This window comes from Stegodyphus dumicola, chromosome 6 (assembly GCF_044657685.1).
Source record: "Stegodyphus dumicola isolate Sdum_Otavi_A_Nest chromosome 6, ASM4465768v1".
NCBI classification, from domain to species: Eukaryota; Metazoa; Arthropoda; class Arachnida; order Araneae; family Eresidae; genus Stegodyphus; species Stegodyphus dumicola.
The window spans coordinates 50607183-50623643 of NC_140773.1; the positions used below are offsets into that span (position 1 = coordinate 50607183).

General features: G+C 33.9%; 1 protein-coding gene across 2 annotated transcripts in view; it reads left to right on the forward strand.

The window, feature by feature from the left end:
- The first annotated feature begins 4592 nt into the window (after positions 1–4592).
- Positions 4593–16461, forward strand: part of LOC118187926 (serine/threonine-protein kinase Nek8-like) — a 76385-nt gene continuing 64516 nt past the window's right edge. For both annotated transcript variants that reach the window (XM_085818304.1, XM_085818307.1), the window contains exon 1: positions 4593–4796. In XM_085818304.1, coding sequence (XP_085674430.1) covers positions 4735–4796 — 62 coding nt within the window. In that variant the 5' untranslated portion in view covers positions 4593–4734. The remainder of the gene's footprint in view (positions 4797–16461) is intronic.

The window sequence follows — 16461 nt, forward strand, 5'->3', positions numbered from 1 at the left end:
CTCAATGGCATGCTTTATGTAAACTTTAACTATCATGATAACGTATATATATATATATAGATGTAAATATTGTTACGAATTTGGTATTTAAATAGCTAATGTTAGTTCAATTATAAATTAAATGGTTTTATTTCTTGCGCAGTGCAGCGCGTGACGAATATTAAATGGTGTGGTGTATTTAATTATGGCAAAGCACACGAGGGCTATCTGCCTAAAGGGAGGGATGCCTTTCGTGGAGGACTTTCTAAGGGAAACTGGCTCGTATACACGTTACACATGGGGAAAACCACGAAAACGCCCATGCAGCCAGCCCGTTCGCGGGATTCGAGCCTCAGACCGAACTACCAGTGTTCAGCGTCTTTACCGCTCGGCCGCTGGTGGGCCCGACGAATATTAAAAGAAAGCTAAGCCGGAAAAATTGAAAATACAAGAGCGCGTGCATTAAATAAATAAATATCTCTTTTTGATTTCGAGAAAGTACTGGAAAATTCTAGCACGTGATTTTAAAATCTTATAAAAGGAGGAAAACATCTCAGTTTGTAGTAGTTGCTTAGTTTGTTGTTGTTTAAAAAAAACTACTGTTGTTGATTGTAGCGAATTCGTGGATTAGCGTTCTTTAGCTGTTTTGAATTACGTTCTATTGGACATTTGAGTAGTTAAAAGATAACTACTGTGAGATATTGTAATACTGCTTGATAATTTGAGAAAATTTAACCATTTTTGTTGTAATAATAATAAATTTTTATTCTTTTTTCATCGGACTTGTGCATTCATTTCATAACGAACCCGTACGCACGCAACAATTTTTGGTGTCAGGAGTGGGGTTTGAATGCCAATAACAAGAGCGATGGAAGAACAATTCAGGCAAATGATGACTGCATTTGCTGCTTTCCAAGAAAAGATGGAAGGGGCCGTCAAATCCGTTAAGGAAGAAATGAAATTGGGCCAGGAATCCGTTAAGGAAGAAATGAAATTGGGCCAGGAATCCGTTAAGGAAGAAATGAAATTGGGCCAGGAATCCGTTAAGGACGAAATGAAAGCCGTTCAAGCTGGTCAAGAAAAGATTGAAGCATGTCAAGAAGAAATGAAAAGAGAAATTACCTGCATAATAGAAAATAAATTTGAAGCTATGGAAGGCAGAATTGACACAGTTGAAAATAAAGTTGGACAAATTGAAGAAAAAGTTTCTTTCGTAAAAGATCAAATTGAAGAAAGAGTTTCTTCGGTGAAAGAAGAAATAGAAAAAAAAGTTTCTTCTGTAAAAGAACATATAGAAGGGAGAGTTTCGGCTGTGGAGGAACGAATTGAAGGAAGAATTTGTGCCGTCCAACACCAAGTTGAACAACAAATTGATGATAGAGTTTCTGCAGTTGCCAAAGAAATGGAAACTTTAAAGAAATTCGTGGCGACGGCAGGGAGCAAGAGTGATGATTTTAAATTCTTACCGATGCCTGCTCGTCCATTTCTGAAGCTATTCACATATGATGGGAAGACATCCTGGCAAGTGTACAAGACCCAGTTTTCTATCGTTGCGGATGCGAATGGATGGGATTCCCAAGCTAAGGCCTGTCATCTCGCCGCTTCTTTAAGAGCCGACGCAGCGGATATCCTTCAGACTCTTCCCGAAAACAAAAGGTTAGATTTCGAAGCTCTCTCCGGCGCCTTGGAGCTGCGCTTTGGCGAGAAATGTTTAAAAGACTACAGCAGGCTTCAATTAAAATCTCGTCAACAGAAGCCTACCGAAACACTTCAGGAGCTCGCCGTGGATGTTGAAAGGCTGTCCCATCTCGCCTTTTCGGAATGCCCGACAGAAACAAGGGAAATCCTGTCCTTGCAATACTTTATCGACGGCATCCGGGATACTGAAATACAAAAAGCTCTACGAATGGCGGATGTAAAAGATTTAAAAAGCGCTCTAGTGTACGCCATGAAATTCGAGGCAGCCCAGCAAGCAACTAATAGAGATCGCTACCCAGTTAGAGCTGTGCGAGTCCATGAGCCAGTGGATCAACTGATGGCTCGTTTAGATGATTTATCCAGACAAGTCGATGCTTTGATACGGAGTAGCAGTGAAAACAAAGTGGCTGTAAGATGTTGGAGATGTGGTTCTGAAGGTCACCTACGACGGCATTGCAGAACACCCCAGGGCACGGATAATAAAACGGATGAGTTGACAAGACCAGTGAATGCTTTCAGACGGAATAGTGGTGAAACGAAACCGACCCTAAAGTGCTGGAATTGCGGTGTTGAAGGCCACCTACGAAGGAACTGCAGAACTCCCCAGAGCACGGAAAATAAGGCATACGATTTAAACAGACAATTAAATGCCACGGGAAGGAAAAGGACTGACAAGAAACCAAAGTGCTGGAACTGTGGAGCTGAAGGCCACGTACGAAAGAATTGCAGAACACCCCAGGGTATGAAAATTGAGACAATTTCTGAGCAACGACGCAAGGAAACAAATTAATGACCATATCGAGGAACGGAGGTTGCCAGATAATGAAAAAAATTGTTTTAAAGCGCTTAAAATTTATACAGTGAGTGGCAACAGTAACGGACTGTCCATTAATGGGAATATCGATGGAGTTCCTTGCAATATGATCATTGACACAGGAGCTGATGTTACCATCATTAGGAAAAATTTAGCTGAACAGTTTAAAGACAAACTTATTTGGACGCCATCCTGTGTTACCCTTCAGACTGCGTCTGGTGATAAGATCGACATAACTGGGAAGTTAAACGTAAACATCACGTTTGGAAGTGCCGCCTACCATCACACGGCATATGTGGCGGATATTACAGATCCATGCATATTCGGATTGGACTTTTTAAGGAAATACAATTTTTCCTTAGACTTGAAAAACAACAAACTGCTTTCAGGATCTAAAGACATGACTATCCATCCTAAGAAGGGATCCTCACCTGGAAATGCCGACGCTTTGTCCGAAAGAACCAGCTTGAGAAACAGCCGAAATCATGCTAGGGTCGAAAAGAAACACCAGACTACCAGCTATTCTCCATCTCAGATGCTCTTCGGTCGAGACCTTCGTCTGCCTTGTGACCGCCTGTTTCATCGCCGTACGGATGCGCCTTCATCGCCTGAGGAACACATCCAAGATGTCAAGGCCCGTTTTGAAGTGATGCACCGTTCCGCACGAAAGCGAGTGAACTTGGCGACGGAGAAAGTGAAGACCAGATACAACACGAGAGCTGCTGGACATAGATCCAACGAAGGAGACAAGGTGTGGTTGTGGAACCCGATTCGACGAAAAGGAGTCAGGCCTGATTTACAGTCACCTTGGGATGGTTCGCACACAATCCTAAACAGGCTAAATGACGTCGTGGTTCGGATTCGTAAGTCTTCGAACTCTAAACCTAAAGTCGTTCATTACGACAGGTTAGCTCATTACTATGGCCATAGTACGTAATGTAAATAATTGTAAATAGTATCAGACCATGGTCCTTTTTGTTTATAAATGTGTATTTGATTTGATTTGTATTTAGTATTTGATTTGCATTTAGTATTTGATTTGTATTTAGTATTTGATTTGTATTTATTATTTGTTTTGTATTTAGTATTTGATAGCATTTGATTTGCTTTATGTATTGCATTTATTGTTCATGTTGTTTATTATTGTAATGTAATGCTTATTAATGCATTTATGCTACAGTTGTAAGTTTAGCTTCCTGTCCAGGGATTGTACTGCCCGGGACGTGCAGTCCTTGGGAAGGAGGCAGTGTTACGAATTTGGTATTTAAAAAGCTAATGTTAGTTCAATTACAAATTAAATGGTTTTATTTCTCGCGCAGTGCAGCGCGTGACGAATATTAAAAGAAAGCTAAGCCTGAAAATTGAAAATACAAGAGCGCGTGCATTAAATAAATAAATATCTCTTTTTGATTTCGAGAAAGTACTGGAAAATTCTAGCACGTGATTTTAAAATCTTATAAAAGGAGGAAAACATCTCAGTTTGTAGTAGTTGCTTAGTTTGTTGTTGTTTAAAAAAACTACTGTTGTTGATTGTAGCGAATTCGTGGATTAGCGTTCTTTAGCTGTTTTGAATTACGTTCTATTGGACATTTGAGTAGTTAAAAGAAAACTACTGTGAGATATTGTAATACTGCGTGATAATTTGAGAAAATTTAACCATTTTTGTTGTGATAATAATAAATTTTTGTTCATTTTTTTCATCGGACTTGTGCATTCATTTCATAACGAACCCGTACGCACGCAACAATATGAATATGAGTGAGAGTATGTATAATTTTATTTGTTTCGGAATATATATGTATGTAAGTGTGTATATATCTGTATCTGAGTTGGTATTTATATGTATATACATATATTTTGAATTATACTCTTCTTCAAGTGCCTTGTATGCACATGTATATTTCTTTTTTGCATTTTATAAATGTCATCTGCTCAGCCGGGGCTGCCTGGCAGCTAGTGGTTAGCTCCCATTGAGTTGGTAACCAGTACTGCATGGATATATCTATACCTGGGTCGGAAGCCAACTCAGCGGTTTACTCCCCTAACCAGCATACCGTCTGGGCGGCTGTGCTGAAAGTGAAGTTATGTTTAGACCGACCGACACGAAGCCTTTGAAATGGATTAGATTATTATGGCAAAGCCCGTTAAGACTACTTGTCTTAAGAGAGGGATGGATGATTTTCTGAGACTAGCCTCTATTCCCACACAACCAAGGCTTTTGTCATCTGAACTTGGATGGATGGATGGAAGTATCAGCAATCAACGATATTATCCACAGGACCACTTGTGGAAAAATTATGAAGAAGTAAGAGGATATTTTTCTAATATTTTTCCTCATCAGATTTATAAATTTATTAATTTATTTATACATAAATTAATTAAATAAATTTAATGCAGACGCTCAGGGCACCTTTTCCTTTCAACCACAAATTCAGTTTTAGGTTTAGTACATCTGTTGTTATTACGTATTTGAGTTTAAGAGTGTTTAACTATTTGAGCTCTGAAGATGTCGAAGTATATAATTTCTTACATTCGTGAACAAGGGATTATATCTGAAAGAATTTTATTGCCCGAGGTTAAAAACTGTCTTCCTCTTGACAGATGTTTCTTGCTTGACCGATTAGTGCTTCCAAGCAGGTGAATGGCTGAGAGAAATTGAGAGACTCAACACCATGTCTGCTGATTTCGCCGTTGAAGGGTGGACATGTCGATTTTATCTTTGGATAAGACCAGGAAACGAGACGAGTTACAGGTTATTTGCGCTTCATCCCTGCGATTAATGCCATTAATTTAGGGCTATCGAATAAGGTCAGTGCTAGTATTCATTCCCCCAGTTTTAGATAGTTGTTTAATCACTTTACAAGGACGACAAAAATAACTTTCGTTCGATGACGGCCTGGATCATCATCACAATTAATTGCTGTCCTGATGGTACAGTATCTTCTGCCTTGGGTGCTGAAAAACCTGCTCCTGCAGCCGCAATTTGATGAAGACGATTTAATAACGATTTTTTTTTTTTTTTTTTTTTTTTTTTTTTTTTTTTTTTTTTTTTTTAAGGATTATGTTTCTCTAAAAATGTCCTCATAAAATTATAAACCTGGAGTTCAGTTTTGAGCGTTCCTTCAGCAGAAGAACTACTTTCTATTTTCAGTTACCTTCGAACGACCATACAATTTAGAACAACAATCTATTAATATATTTTTAACCAAACTATTTTATTGAAGGAGTATAAAAAAGTAGCAAGTATAAAGGCAGTTATTTCTTTACTAGTATGACATTATATCTTACCTTTTAAACCTTTTTATCTGGGCATCTCTGATTTCGTTTGCGTTTATATTTGAACTAAAAACTTTTAGACTAAGGTATAAGGGCAACGAAACTTTTGGACGGAATCTTTGGATTCCAGTCTAAAAACTAAAAAGGATTTTTTTTTGAATTGTTAGAGGGAGTAACTAACGATAATACTTTTTTTTAACATCGCTAAAAGACCACCAGAATAAAAATGTAAAAAAAAAGAGAATGTTGTTACTGATGAGTAGAATTTCATTATTTAGTGCACTAAACGAAGACATTTTTTACTTAAAAAATTCCTCTTAAAAGTTCTTTGTTGTTCTCAGCGTTTGCGTTAATGCTAAATTAGAAGAAGCTGGGTGTAGAAAGTAATAAAAACTACTTTCTATTTTTTATTACTTTCTAATTTTTTGGTAACTGGAATGGAATGAAATTTTGGTAACTGGAATGGAATTTGTGGTAACTGGAATGGAATGAAATGTAATAGACAGAAGTGTATGATTGAGTGGGAGTGGGACCTCAACTAAAAAAATAGTATTAAAAGCAAAATGCATAGTTATACCTTCAGGTAATATTTTAAGGCAATACGGATATATTTTTTGCCGAATATATTGCCGAAACCGTTTTTGAAAGAGCTTTAAAATCCAGAAATCAGAAATAAAGAGTATTTTCATGAAAAAAGTTCCAGTTTTTGCTTCTGTAATTTTTTTGTTTAAATATCGTGTGTTATAAAGTGCTGAAGTTCAGGGTGTAACAAAATAACTTTTAATAATAAACTTTCAAACTTTTATATAGCTTTCTTCCTTAAACAGAAAGCTTTAAATCTTTATTCGCTTTAAAATATTTAATGAAACCATCTTTCCTATGGGATAGAAGGCCAATCTATAGTCTAGCCATTGTATATTATTTCAATATGTTTTCGTCAATCATTCGATCAGGTTACGTACCGCTGAAGCTTATGTCTACGGGTGGCAGACGAGAAGATTCAAGAACAGAATCCTTGGTAACTTCATTCGGGATTCAAATTTAGGAAAATGGGAAAGTTGCTTGAATTGTTTAATGGCTTCTACGAATCTTAAACGCATATTAATTTCTTAAGAAAGTTTTCCATGAAAGTATCCTGCCAAGGCAAATAATGAAATAGCCGAATGCTTATTTTACGTAACTGTCATTGCATAATTAGCACGTATTACAGATCTGATTTAAGATAAGTTTTCTTATATGATAACAATAAATTTATTTTGGGCCAACATACTTGTTACGTGGCATCTAATGTGTGATCTTACAAACTCATTTAAACAGCAAAGTATATTAAGACAAATCTTGTTTATTTGTTTAATAATTTAAGGTAAAGTACGGGAAGTCTATTTGCCTAAGCTAAAGAGCTTTCATGGAGAATTTTCTGAGGAAAACTAGATCATATTCATGTTACGCATCGAGAAAACCATGAAAACGACCGTACCGCCAAACCGTCCGCCGGAATCCAAATCCGAACGGACTAGTAATATCTAGTTGTCTCATCATCTCCCTCGATTATCGATAGGCGAAAAAGAAGAATGAAGTTTTCTGTTATTCGAATGCTCATTTTTAGATTTAGAGTTAACAGACTGAAATCTAATTAGAAAAGAAACGCGCCAATTTTAAACTTAAATTCAGGGAAGGGGGTAAAGGGGGTGGGTTGAAAAATGAAAATCTCAAAGCTTTCAGATTTTATATTACGCCCAAAGGGGCGATTTTTTTAACGTTTTGTGTGTTATCTTTATTTATTAAATATCATGTTCTTCGCACTTAAACCACATAAAATTCAATTCAACAAAAATATCACAAAATATTTTAAAAAAGCATATCTTTAGAATTTCCGATGCACAGTCTCGCGTTTTGGAGATAAAAGTGTTTTTCTCCTCGTACAATGCTGCTTTGCTCGCTTTGAAGTCGTTGAGTTTGTTAATCAAAAATTCCTTAGTTTTGCAAAGTTTAAAATAGATAATGAAACAAATTCGAAATTCAAAATTCGGGCTTCCAAGTGCCCATGTTCGGTTGAAGGACTACGTTATTCAAAATTTGATGGCCATAGGTACAGTTGTTTCTTCACAATGCGAGAAACATTCCATGCATTCATACAGATTCTTCATTGCTTAGTTTCTTTAAATATAATACATAGCGATAATATTTCATGGCAACAGTTGTAGAAGTGAACCAACTCAGAAAGTGAAATGTCTCAAAATGCCATTTTGAGACTAATAGCCCTTTGGGTCTAACGCTCCTTTGAGCGAAAACAAACAAACAAAAACAAAACAAAAAACAAACAAACAAAATAAATAAGAATATATATAAAAAAAAGAAAATCTGAAATGTTTCAATTTTTAAATTAAGTCAAAAGCGGCCTTTTTTAACATTTTGTGTGTTGCATTTATTTATTAAATATCACTTTCTTCGCACTTAAACCATAAAATTTAGTTCAAAAGCAATATCGCAAAATAGTTTTAAAATGAGCATATCTTTAGAATTTCCGATACAGAGACTCACGCGCTGGAGATAAAAATGTCTTCTCTGTACAGCGTTGCCATTGCTTGCTTTGAAGTCCTTGAGTTTGTTCATCAAAAATTCGTTAAAAGTTTACAAAATAGGAAATCGATAATAAAACAAATTCCAAATTTCTAATTAAGTCTTCCACATGCCCATATTCGTAGGAGGATTACACCATTCAAAATTCGATGGTTCTATGTCCCGTTGTTTTATCACAATGCAAGAAATTTACATACATTTATGCAGATTTTTCATTATTTAATTTCTTTAAATATAACACAGGGCAATAATACTTTGTGGCAACAGTCTGAAAAGTGATTCGCCGTTTGTAGTGAATCGACGCAAAATCGCAAAATTTGAAGGTGATATCGGCACAAAATTTGGTTTGGCACAGCAGTTATATCAAGTTGTGAATTTCATTTTAGTATTACTAACAGTTAAAATTTATTTTGATTCTTTCTTTTTATCCCCTGTTTCGTCAAGTGCACACACAGTCTAAAGAATTACGCAGATTTTATGGCAAACGGCGTAGTTTAAGGTGAGAGAAAAAAACTGTAATTGTTTAGATATGTGGTACAGATTTGACTTTTGCCACTGCAGTCTGCTTCTCTGTTAGAGCTAAAGCTGATGATCGGAATAGACGCCAACGAATGTCGTTTGCCAGCGAATGTCGTTTGGCACGGTTTTGGTGATTCATTAGTAGTGCTTAGGTTGTTCGACGTAGATAGCATTGCAGCCACACTTAGGATCACTGGTGTTTTAACCAATTAACATGTTTCAATGCTCCAGAAAATGCTTAGTCTTGGAGATTTGGTTTTTGTGTTGAATTATTTTTAAGTTCAGCTGCTCACCGGTGAGGAATTAATGTTTAAATTTTGCAATTTTTATTTCCCCTTATTTCCACTGTCAGCCTAAGCAAAAGGAGGTAACCGTTAACATTGGCTAGCAGGAGAAATTAATCAGATAGTCAGGAACTCTTTAAACTTTATGATGTTTAAAGTGATATAACTGCGTAATGAGAAAGAAAAACGACCTCGATAAGCCTTTTGCACAAGGGAAGAATTAACATACAATATTAGCAAGTTCTGGAATAAATACATTTAGCAACATGCACATTAAAGAGCTTTTCACACCGATGAATTAGAAGACTTAGACAATGTCTTTAACTTGATACCAGCAAATTTCTTCTTAGGGCTACCTTAAGGATAAAATCTACTACCATGATATTTCAAAAACCGTTGATTTAAAGCAGTCACCGAGTGATTCAACAAAATTCCAGTTGTCTTGTGCATTAATGCATGCAGACATATCGGCCACCGATTGCAAGCATGTATCGAGCTTGACGGCGGAATGGCTAGCTATTACAACGAAAAAAAAAAGGGTCGCCCAACCGGAATAGTAGTTGCTGACTGCCGTACCGATGGACCGGCTTCGAATCCTGTAGAAGGCAGGGATGTTTGTAAACATATAGTGGTTGTGCGGCATGGGTACACTTTAAATAAGCAGCGAACCGAAAGTCTTCTCGATAGATTGATGGTTGGGGAAGAGGGTGGAAAACCATCGGACCTGCCCCGGGGTACTCTCCATCAAAATTGGGGGCGGAACTGAGCAAGGTCGTACTGTCACCTATATGGGCTCTTGCCAACGACTGGCACAATCTTGCTTTCCTTGCCACGAAGTACTTCACGGGCTTGTTCTGGTGTTACTGTCAAGCAAGCCAACAAAAACAACAACATAGAAAAAAGGAAATTAATTTTATTATTTTTGGGGGGCCACATCACTTTAAACATGGTATAGTGCTTCTTCACTGATATATGAAAATAGATTTTTACGTGAAGCAAAAACTTTTAAACTGCGCTGGAAATACAGGAAAAGTGCGTTGCTTAAATAATCAAGAAGTTCTAGAAAGAAGATATAACCTTGGTATATTGCAGGACTGTGAAACTATCTTTTTAAAAGTCGAGATTCAAGAATTACATAACTCAGTTTAACAAAAAACTCAGTTTAACCCATCCTCAAGTGGCTGAAAAGTCAAATCGCTGAACGCTGGTATTTCGACTTGAACTCGGGTCCCGATGAATGGGCTGGTTGCATGGGCGTTTCGTGGTTTTTCCCATGTGTAACGGGCATACGAGACAATTTTTCTTAGAAAAATTCTCCACGAAAGCATCCCTCCCACAAGGCAGAAATCCCTTGTGTGGTTTGCCCTAATCAAATAAATTAGATCAAACCAAAAACACCCGTTTGTATCAGACTGACTCCTTTTAAAACTTCATTTTGAAACTTCAACACGTCTCATGTCCTGAATCGTACTTTCACGAAACAACGCTGGAGGAAAATGTAATTTAATTCAATTCCTTTTATTCCCTCTAATGTTGGCTTCTATTATTCAATCATTCAATTGAATACAGCTGCGCAACAGAAGAAATTTTCTCTTGCATAATGCCGTCAAAGGAGATTCCAACGTCTACAGTGTTCAGACGGACGGACAGAATTTTATAAACTCAGATCAGTTATGTATGGCCCATATTTGGAAGGGCTTAAAGAAATAATAATGAAATCAAGCATATATATATATATATATCCGTATATCGTCTTCTTATGCCTATGCATGCTTGAAATAATTGAGAAATTTATACAAAGCGAAATGCGTTGAAAAAATGGAATAACGTTGAAATAACGTTGAAAAAATGGAAAGGCTAAGCAATAAAAGCTTTTTATTGCTTAGCCTTTCCATTTTTTCAACGTTAAATTGCTAGAGCGTATTATCTTCCACTCAGGATAGTAAGCTGTTTTCTCTTACAGTGATACCGTTCGACGCCACGTGAGATGATGCTTAAAATAATTAAAAAGAAAAATATTTAACTAACTCAGCGATTTAAAAGCAATATAAGTATTTCTTAATAACTTATATCTATTTTTAATTTTTAACAATACCTCTAAATAATATGATTTACTGTGTACACATTTCATGTCACTTCAAATACACTTAATTCATAATTTTTATAAAACGTTACGGAAAACCTAATTAACTGAAAATGGATCACGGACCCAGCAAGTATTTTTAACAGGAGCCAGAGGAAAATATTATGTGATGCTGATCTTCAGATTTATTAACGTAAAATTCGACCATATCATTTATCATCGATAAGAATCTTTCAGGAATTTGTTAAATACATCAGACTTCTCAATTTTTTCCCTTTTTTACAAATATAATTTTAATGCAGCAAAATAAAAAAAAAATTGTAATTTTGATAGTATCATAAATATAAGTTCCATAAAATGACAAAATATGTCAAAAATATAATACAATTTATTAAAGTTCTATATCTTCAGAACTACTTGGTTTATAATCGTGAAATTTTGTAATATCCTTGATACTGTATTTGTTATTTTGCTTTATCTTCCACATTTTAAATTGTTTTAAATAAGATAAAATACAATTTTAAAAAGATTTTTATACAATAAGATTTTATTTAAAATGGATATGATAATTTAAGGGCTAAAAGGAGAACACTTTTTTTTATCGCCGAGTTTTTTATTTAAATTTGAAATATGGATATCTTACACTTTGCCAGAGTGGTAACACTCTACATTTATTGCACTATTATATTTTTTCTATAGATTTTACTTTGTCCGTTTAAGTGACAAATTTTGAGCTTAGTAGGGAAAAGTGCTTTTTTAGAAGTGAGAAACGAATTAAAAAAACCACGAATCTTGAAAAAAATTCAAAAGCTAAAAATTTTCGCTCCTTTTTTGCCATTTGATTACTAATATCACGCTGTGATAGTTCTGAACACTATGCATTTAATTTTCTGAAGATAACTTCAGATTTCGTGTTTAATGCTCATCTTTTGAAACAATCCTAGTCTCTGCTCATATGTTTGATTTCAAAAAATTCAGGCAAAACGTTAAGAAATTTGAACTTTTATGAAATTACATTAAGAAAATCAGTATCAAAATACAAGCGTTTTAACTGCATACTTTGTATGCTAAATTTCATTTGTGTCGTCTTAATAAATGTAGACGTATTTATTTAGTGCGAATCAAGCTACTATTTTACAGGCTTTGTATTCTTGAAATTTTTTCCAGTACACGAAGATTTCAGATTTTACTTTAATTAAAAGCTTCTAATGTAAAAGAAAAAAATATTCCGTTTTCCATCTTCTTATCATTTTTATATGAAGTATTCGAGAGATTAAGAACCCTTTAGAACTCGGATTCGAGAGAACTTAGAATTCGTCTCATCTCTAGTACTTCCTTGAAGAAGATGGATTATATCATCTTTCTAAAGGCTATTTTTAAGGTTCAAATCTCTGTCATGAAAGTACGTTCTGCCGAATCTGCTTGCGTGCTATGCCACGCAAAAGGATTCGTGTAGCGTCTCATTAATAGATGGGGCGCACTACTGGCTAATAAAATATGACGGGCTGAAAAACTGCTTGCTGAATCAAATGTTAAATGTAAACAAAACCTTAAGAATTTCCAAAAATAATCGATTACGATTATAATGATTAAAATCAGGTAAACAAAACATTAAGAATTTCCAAAAATAATCGATTACGCAAAATTTAATTAAAACTAAGTGAAATTACAGTTGCTTAATGAACATCTGATCCTTAATAAATACAGAAAACGATGCTTAATAAATTTCAAAAAATAAAATATGAAAATAATTAATCTAAAGGCTATTGCTATTAGCTTGATTCGCACTAAAATGTATGAAATAAAAAGTGACTTCTTGACTACAAACACTCAACAATTGCAGTTGCTCTTAACATCTTTATAATTATGTTTGCAATTTTTGAGTGTTGTGCTCATGTTTTATTTCATAAATTTTAGTGTTAATCAAGCTACTAAAATAGTATTTAGATTAATTCGTTTTAAATATTTTATTTACTGTCAGCTCCTTCAACAAACCATTCAACTAATCAAGTCAACATCTTCAACATTATGCCATGTTCCTCAAGTCACCTACATTCTATACAGTTTTTAAATAAAAACTAGGGCTAATATCAAGTTACATATCGTCCACATACAATTAGATCTGATGGCAGTTAATAGTAGCTGGTTTTTAACATTGTGAATTTTTTATAAATGCACTTTTAATACTTCTTAAGATTTCCATACCCTCTGGGATTTGGTCCGAATTCCGTTATTACATTTTTACATAAATTCTCAGTTTTCTCAGCAATTACTATGCGTTTAAAGTATGCTGTGCATATAAATGGAACCATATCTGATTTACTGCTCTGAACAAAAAAGAAGACAATTTTCCCGTTCTAACCTGTTTAGCGTTCCAATGTATATAGTCTTGGAGATATGTTTTTTGAGTCGAAAAATCTTGGGAACAAAAGCATTCTCTTATGGTTCCTAACCGTGAACAAAATTATCTTTATTTGGAGTAAATTGTGCAAATTTTACAGTTCCATCTTCTCTTTCTAGGTCACATAATGGATTGGTGGATGCATAATAGAATAAAATTAAATAAAGTTTTTGAAGGTTGTCGGTCATAAACCACTTTTTGTAAAAGCTGTTTATGTATTCATTTTTATTAGTTCTTGTTTTTCTTTGACATGAAATTTTTATGTCCGAGCGAAAAGTGCTTTTCATTTATAAAAACAAGTTAACCAAAAAATGCTGGAATAGAGATGCAATTAATTTAGGTGTTTGTAATTAATAGGTAATTAGCAATTCTATTTTCAGATAATAGATTTATGTGGAAGAAGAAAACTGTATTTTAAAAATATATTACCAATTGTAAACTTTTAAGAGTGGCTCTTTTAATCAGGATCAGATGGTTTTATCAGCCTTCAAAATTTGAGCTTTTCATAATTTACATCTTTCATTATGAACTTGAGACTAACTGCTTTACGATATCTTCTTTAGCAATGTAAATGTTTTTGAATTTCTCATTTGAAAGGAACCTCATCCAACACAATATTTTTTTAAATGTTGATAATAACCAGAATATGCTATTAAGTCTAGATTATGGTGACCGGAAAAATGCCCACAGGAAAAATGCTCACAGAATAATGCTCATAGGTATAAATGCCCACAGGAAAAAGCCCACACAGAAATATGCCCACATAGAAAAAAGCTCACATGGAAAAATGCTCACTTAGAAATTTGCTCACACGGAAAAAAAAACCTCACATAGATATAGGCTTCTCATGGAAATAAGCCCACTGAGAAATAAAATACGTAGAAATATCCTTACATTAATCAATCAATAATTAGTCGAATTGAACATCATACACCTACTTGAATTTTTCATAGAAAAATTATTTAAATTACCAAAACATCTATGGTATATATATATTAAAAACTGTATAACTTATGTGTAGATTCAGCAGCTATATAAGATTAACAAATGGACCGTTTTGGATTATGAAAAGGAGAGGAGGAAGGAAGAAAAATGAAACAGAATATACAGTAAAAAATTATTACAATTTTAAATGTTAAAAAAATAAAATAATATTAAATATATGTTACACATTTTATAATATAAACATTTATAAGCAAATATAAATAATTATTTTATTTAAATTACGTAAAATACCTTATTATACATAAATCATAAATACCTATTTCAAAAAGTTATAAATACATAAAATTACTGAATATTAGCTAATATATGTAAATATCTAATTTTACCATCAATTTCATCTTAGTTTCTTACATGATTCGCGATTACCAAATGTTAAGTTTTCATATTTTTTTTTTTTATTTTTTAAACTTCAGCACACCCTGTATTTACGATAGCTAATAATAAATGTTGACAGGCTAAATCTTTTTTCAGTCCGTCAAATAAAAACCACATACTGGGATAGCTTTAATTAAATAATGAATTTAGTACCTTATGAAAGCTTTCGTAACGATTTGTGGTTCTAGGAGATTTTTCGAAGGCTGCTTCATAATGATTCCACACTTCGATTGGAAACTGTGGTCTTCTAGAATTTTTTTTTGGATCCAAACTTAAATCAATTCAACATCAATTCCTGTAGGTACACATCAAAAGCATACAAAAATAAAATAATAATTAAAAAAAATAACTATTGACAGTTACATGAATAAAAATGTCGTACAGGGGCAGTGGTATAAAATATGCAAACTTTTATAGTTTTTATTCTTATAACTTAGTTTTTATTCTTTATAGTTTATTTTCAGAGGTGGTATAGCCCCTGAAAAGATTAATGTGAGCATTTATCCAATAAATTTTTCAAATTATTAAATAATTTTTTTTTTAAAAGTTAAGTAGGTGTATGATGTTCAGATCGATTAATTATTGATTGATTAATGGAAGGATATTTCTACGTGTTTTATTTATCAGTGGGCTTATTTTCATGTGAGCATATATCTATGTGAGCTTTTTTCGTGTAAGCATTTTTTCATGCGAGCTTTATTCTGTTGTGGGCATATTTCTGGTTTTTTTTTTTTTTTTTTTTTTTTTTTTTGTGAGCATCATACGTGTGAGCATTATTCCTGTGGGCTTTTTTCCCAGAACCCTAGATTATATGTAAGGTATTCTGGTTATGACAGATTGATATTATTCATTGCTTCTAATGCCACAGCAGCAATATGGAGCCTAGCATTGTCTTGGAACATAACCAATCTTTCTTAAGCAAAACCAGCCTGATCAAACCTGAATAAAATGCAGTCTGAAAACTTCAGATTACAGTCTAACACTCTAAGAGTTTACTGTTAAAGTTTCATAAAAAAGTATTTATAAAAAAATAAATAAGTATAAAAATTACCAGATTTAAAAGAAACTGAAATCTAATTTTGGTAGGCAGATTTCAGTTTTAACAGCTTTAACAATTTTAAGCTAAGCATGAGTCTAATTTAAGCATAAGTCTTCTAGAAATTAAAAATACCGAACATAAAATCTTACATTTAAAATGAGATATTCAAAGTGACAAAACCAAATGGTAGGGAAAATTTTTTTCTGTGAAAATCTTTCATCATAAATTAACTCAACGTGGAGATTTGTGCACTTATTTATTCAAGAAAACATTTTATTATTTAAGACGTAGCTATGCATTAATTTTCCTGGATTATTTGCGCATGAGACTTATAACAAATATTTACTTTAAGTGGCAGTGCTTTGTTCGGACGGGAGATCTGCGAAACGAAAACATCTCTTCGAGGTT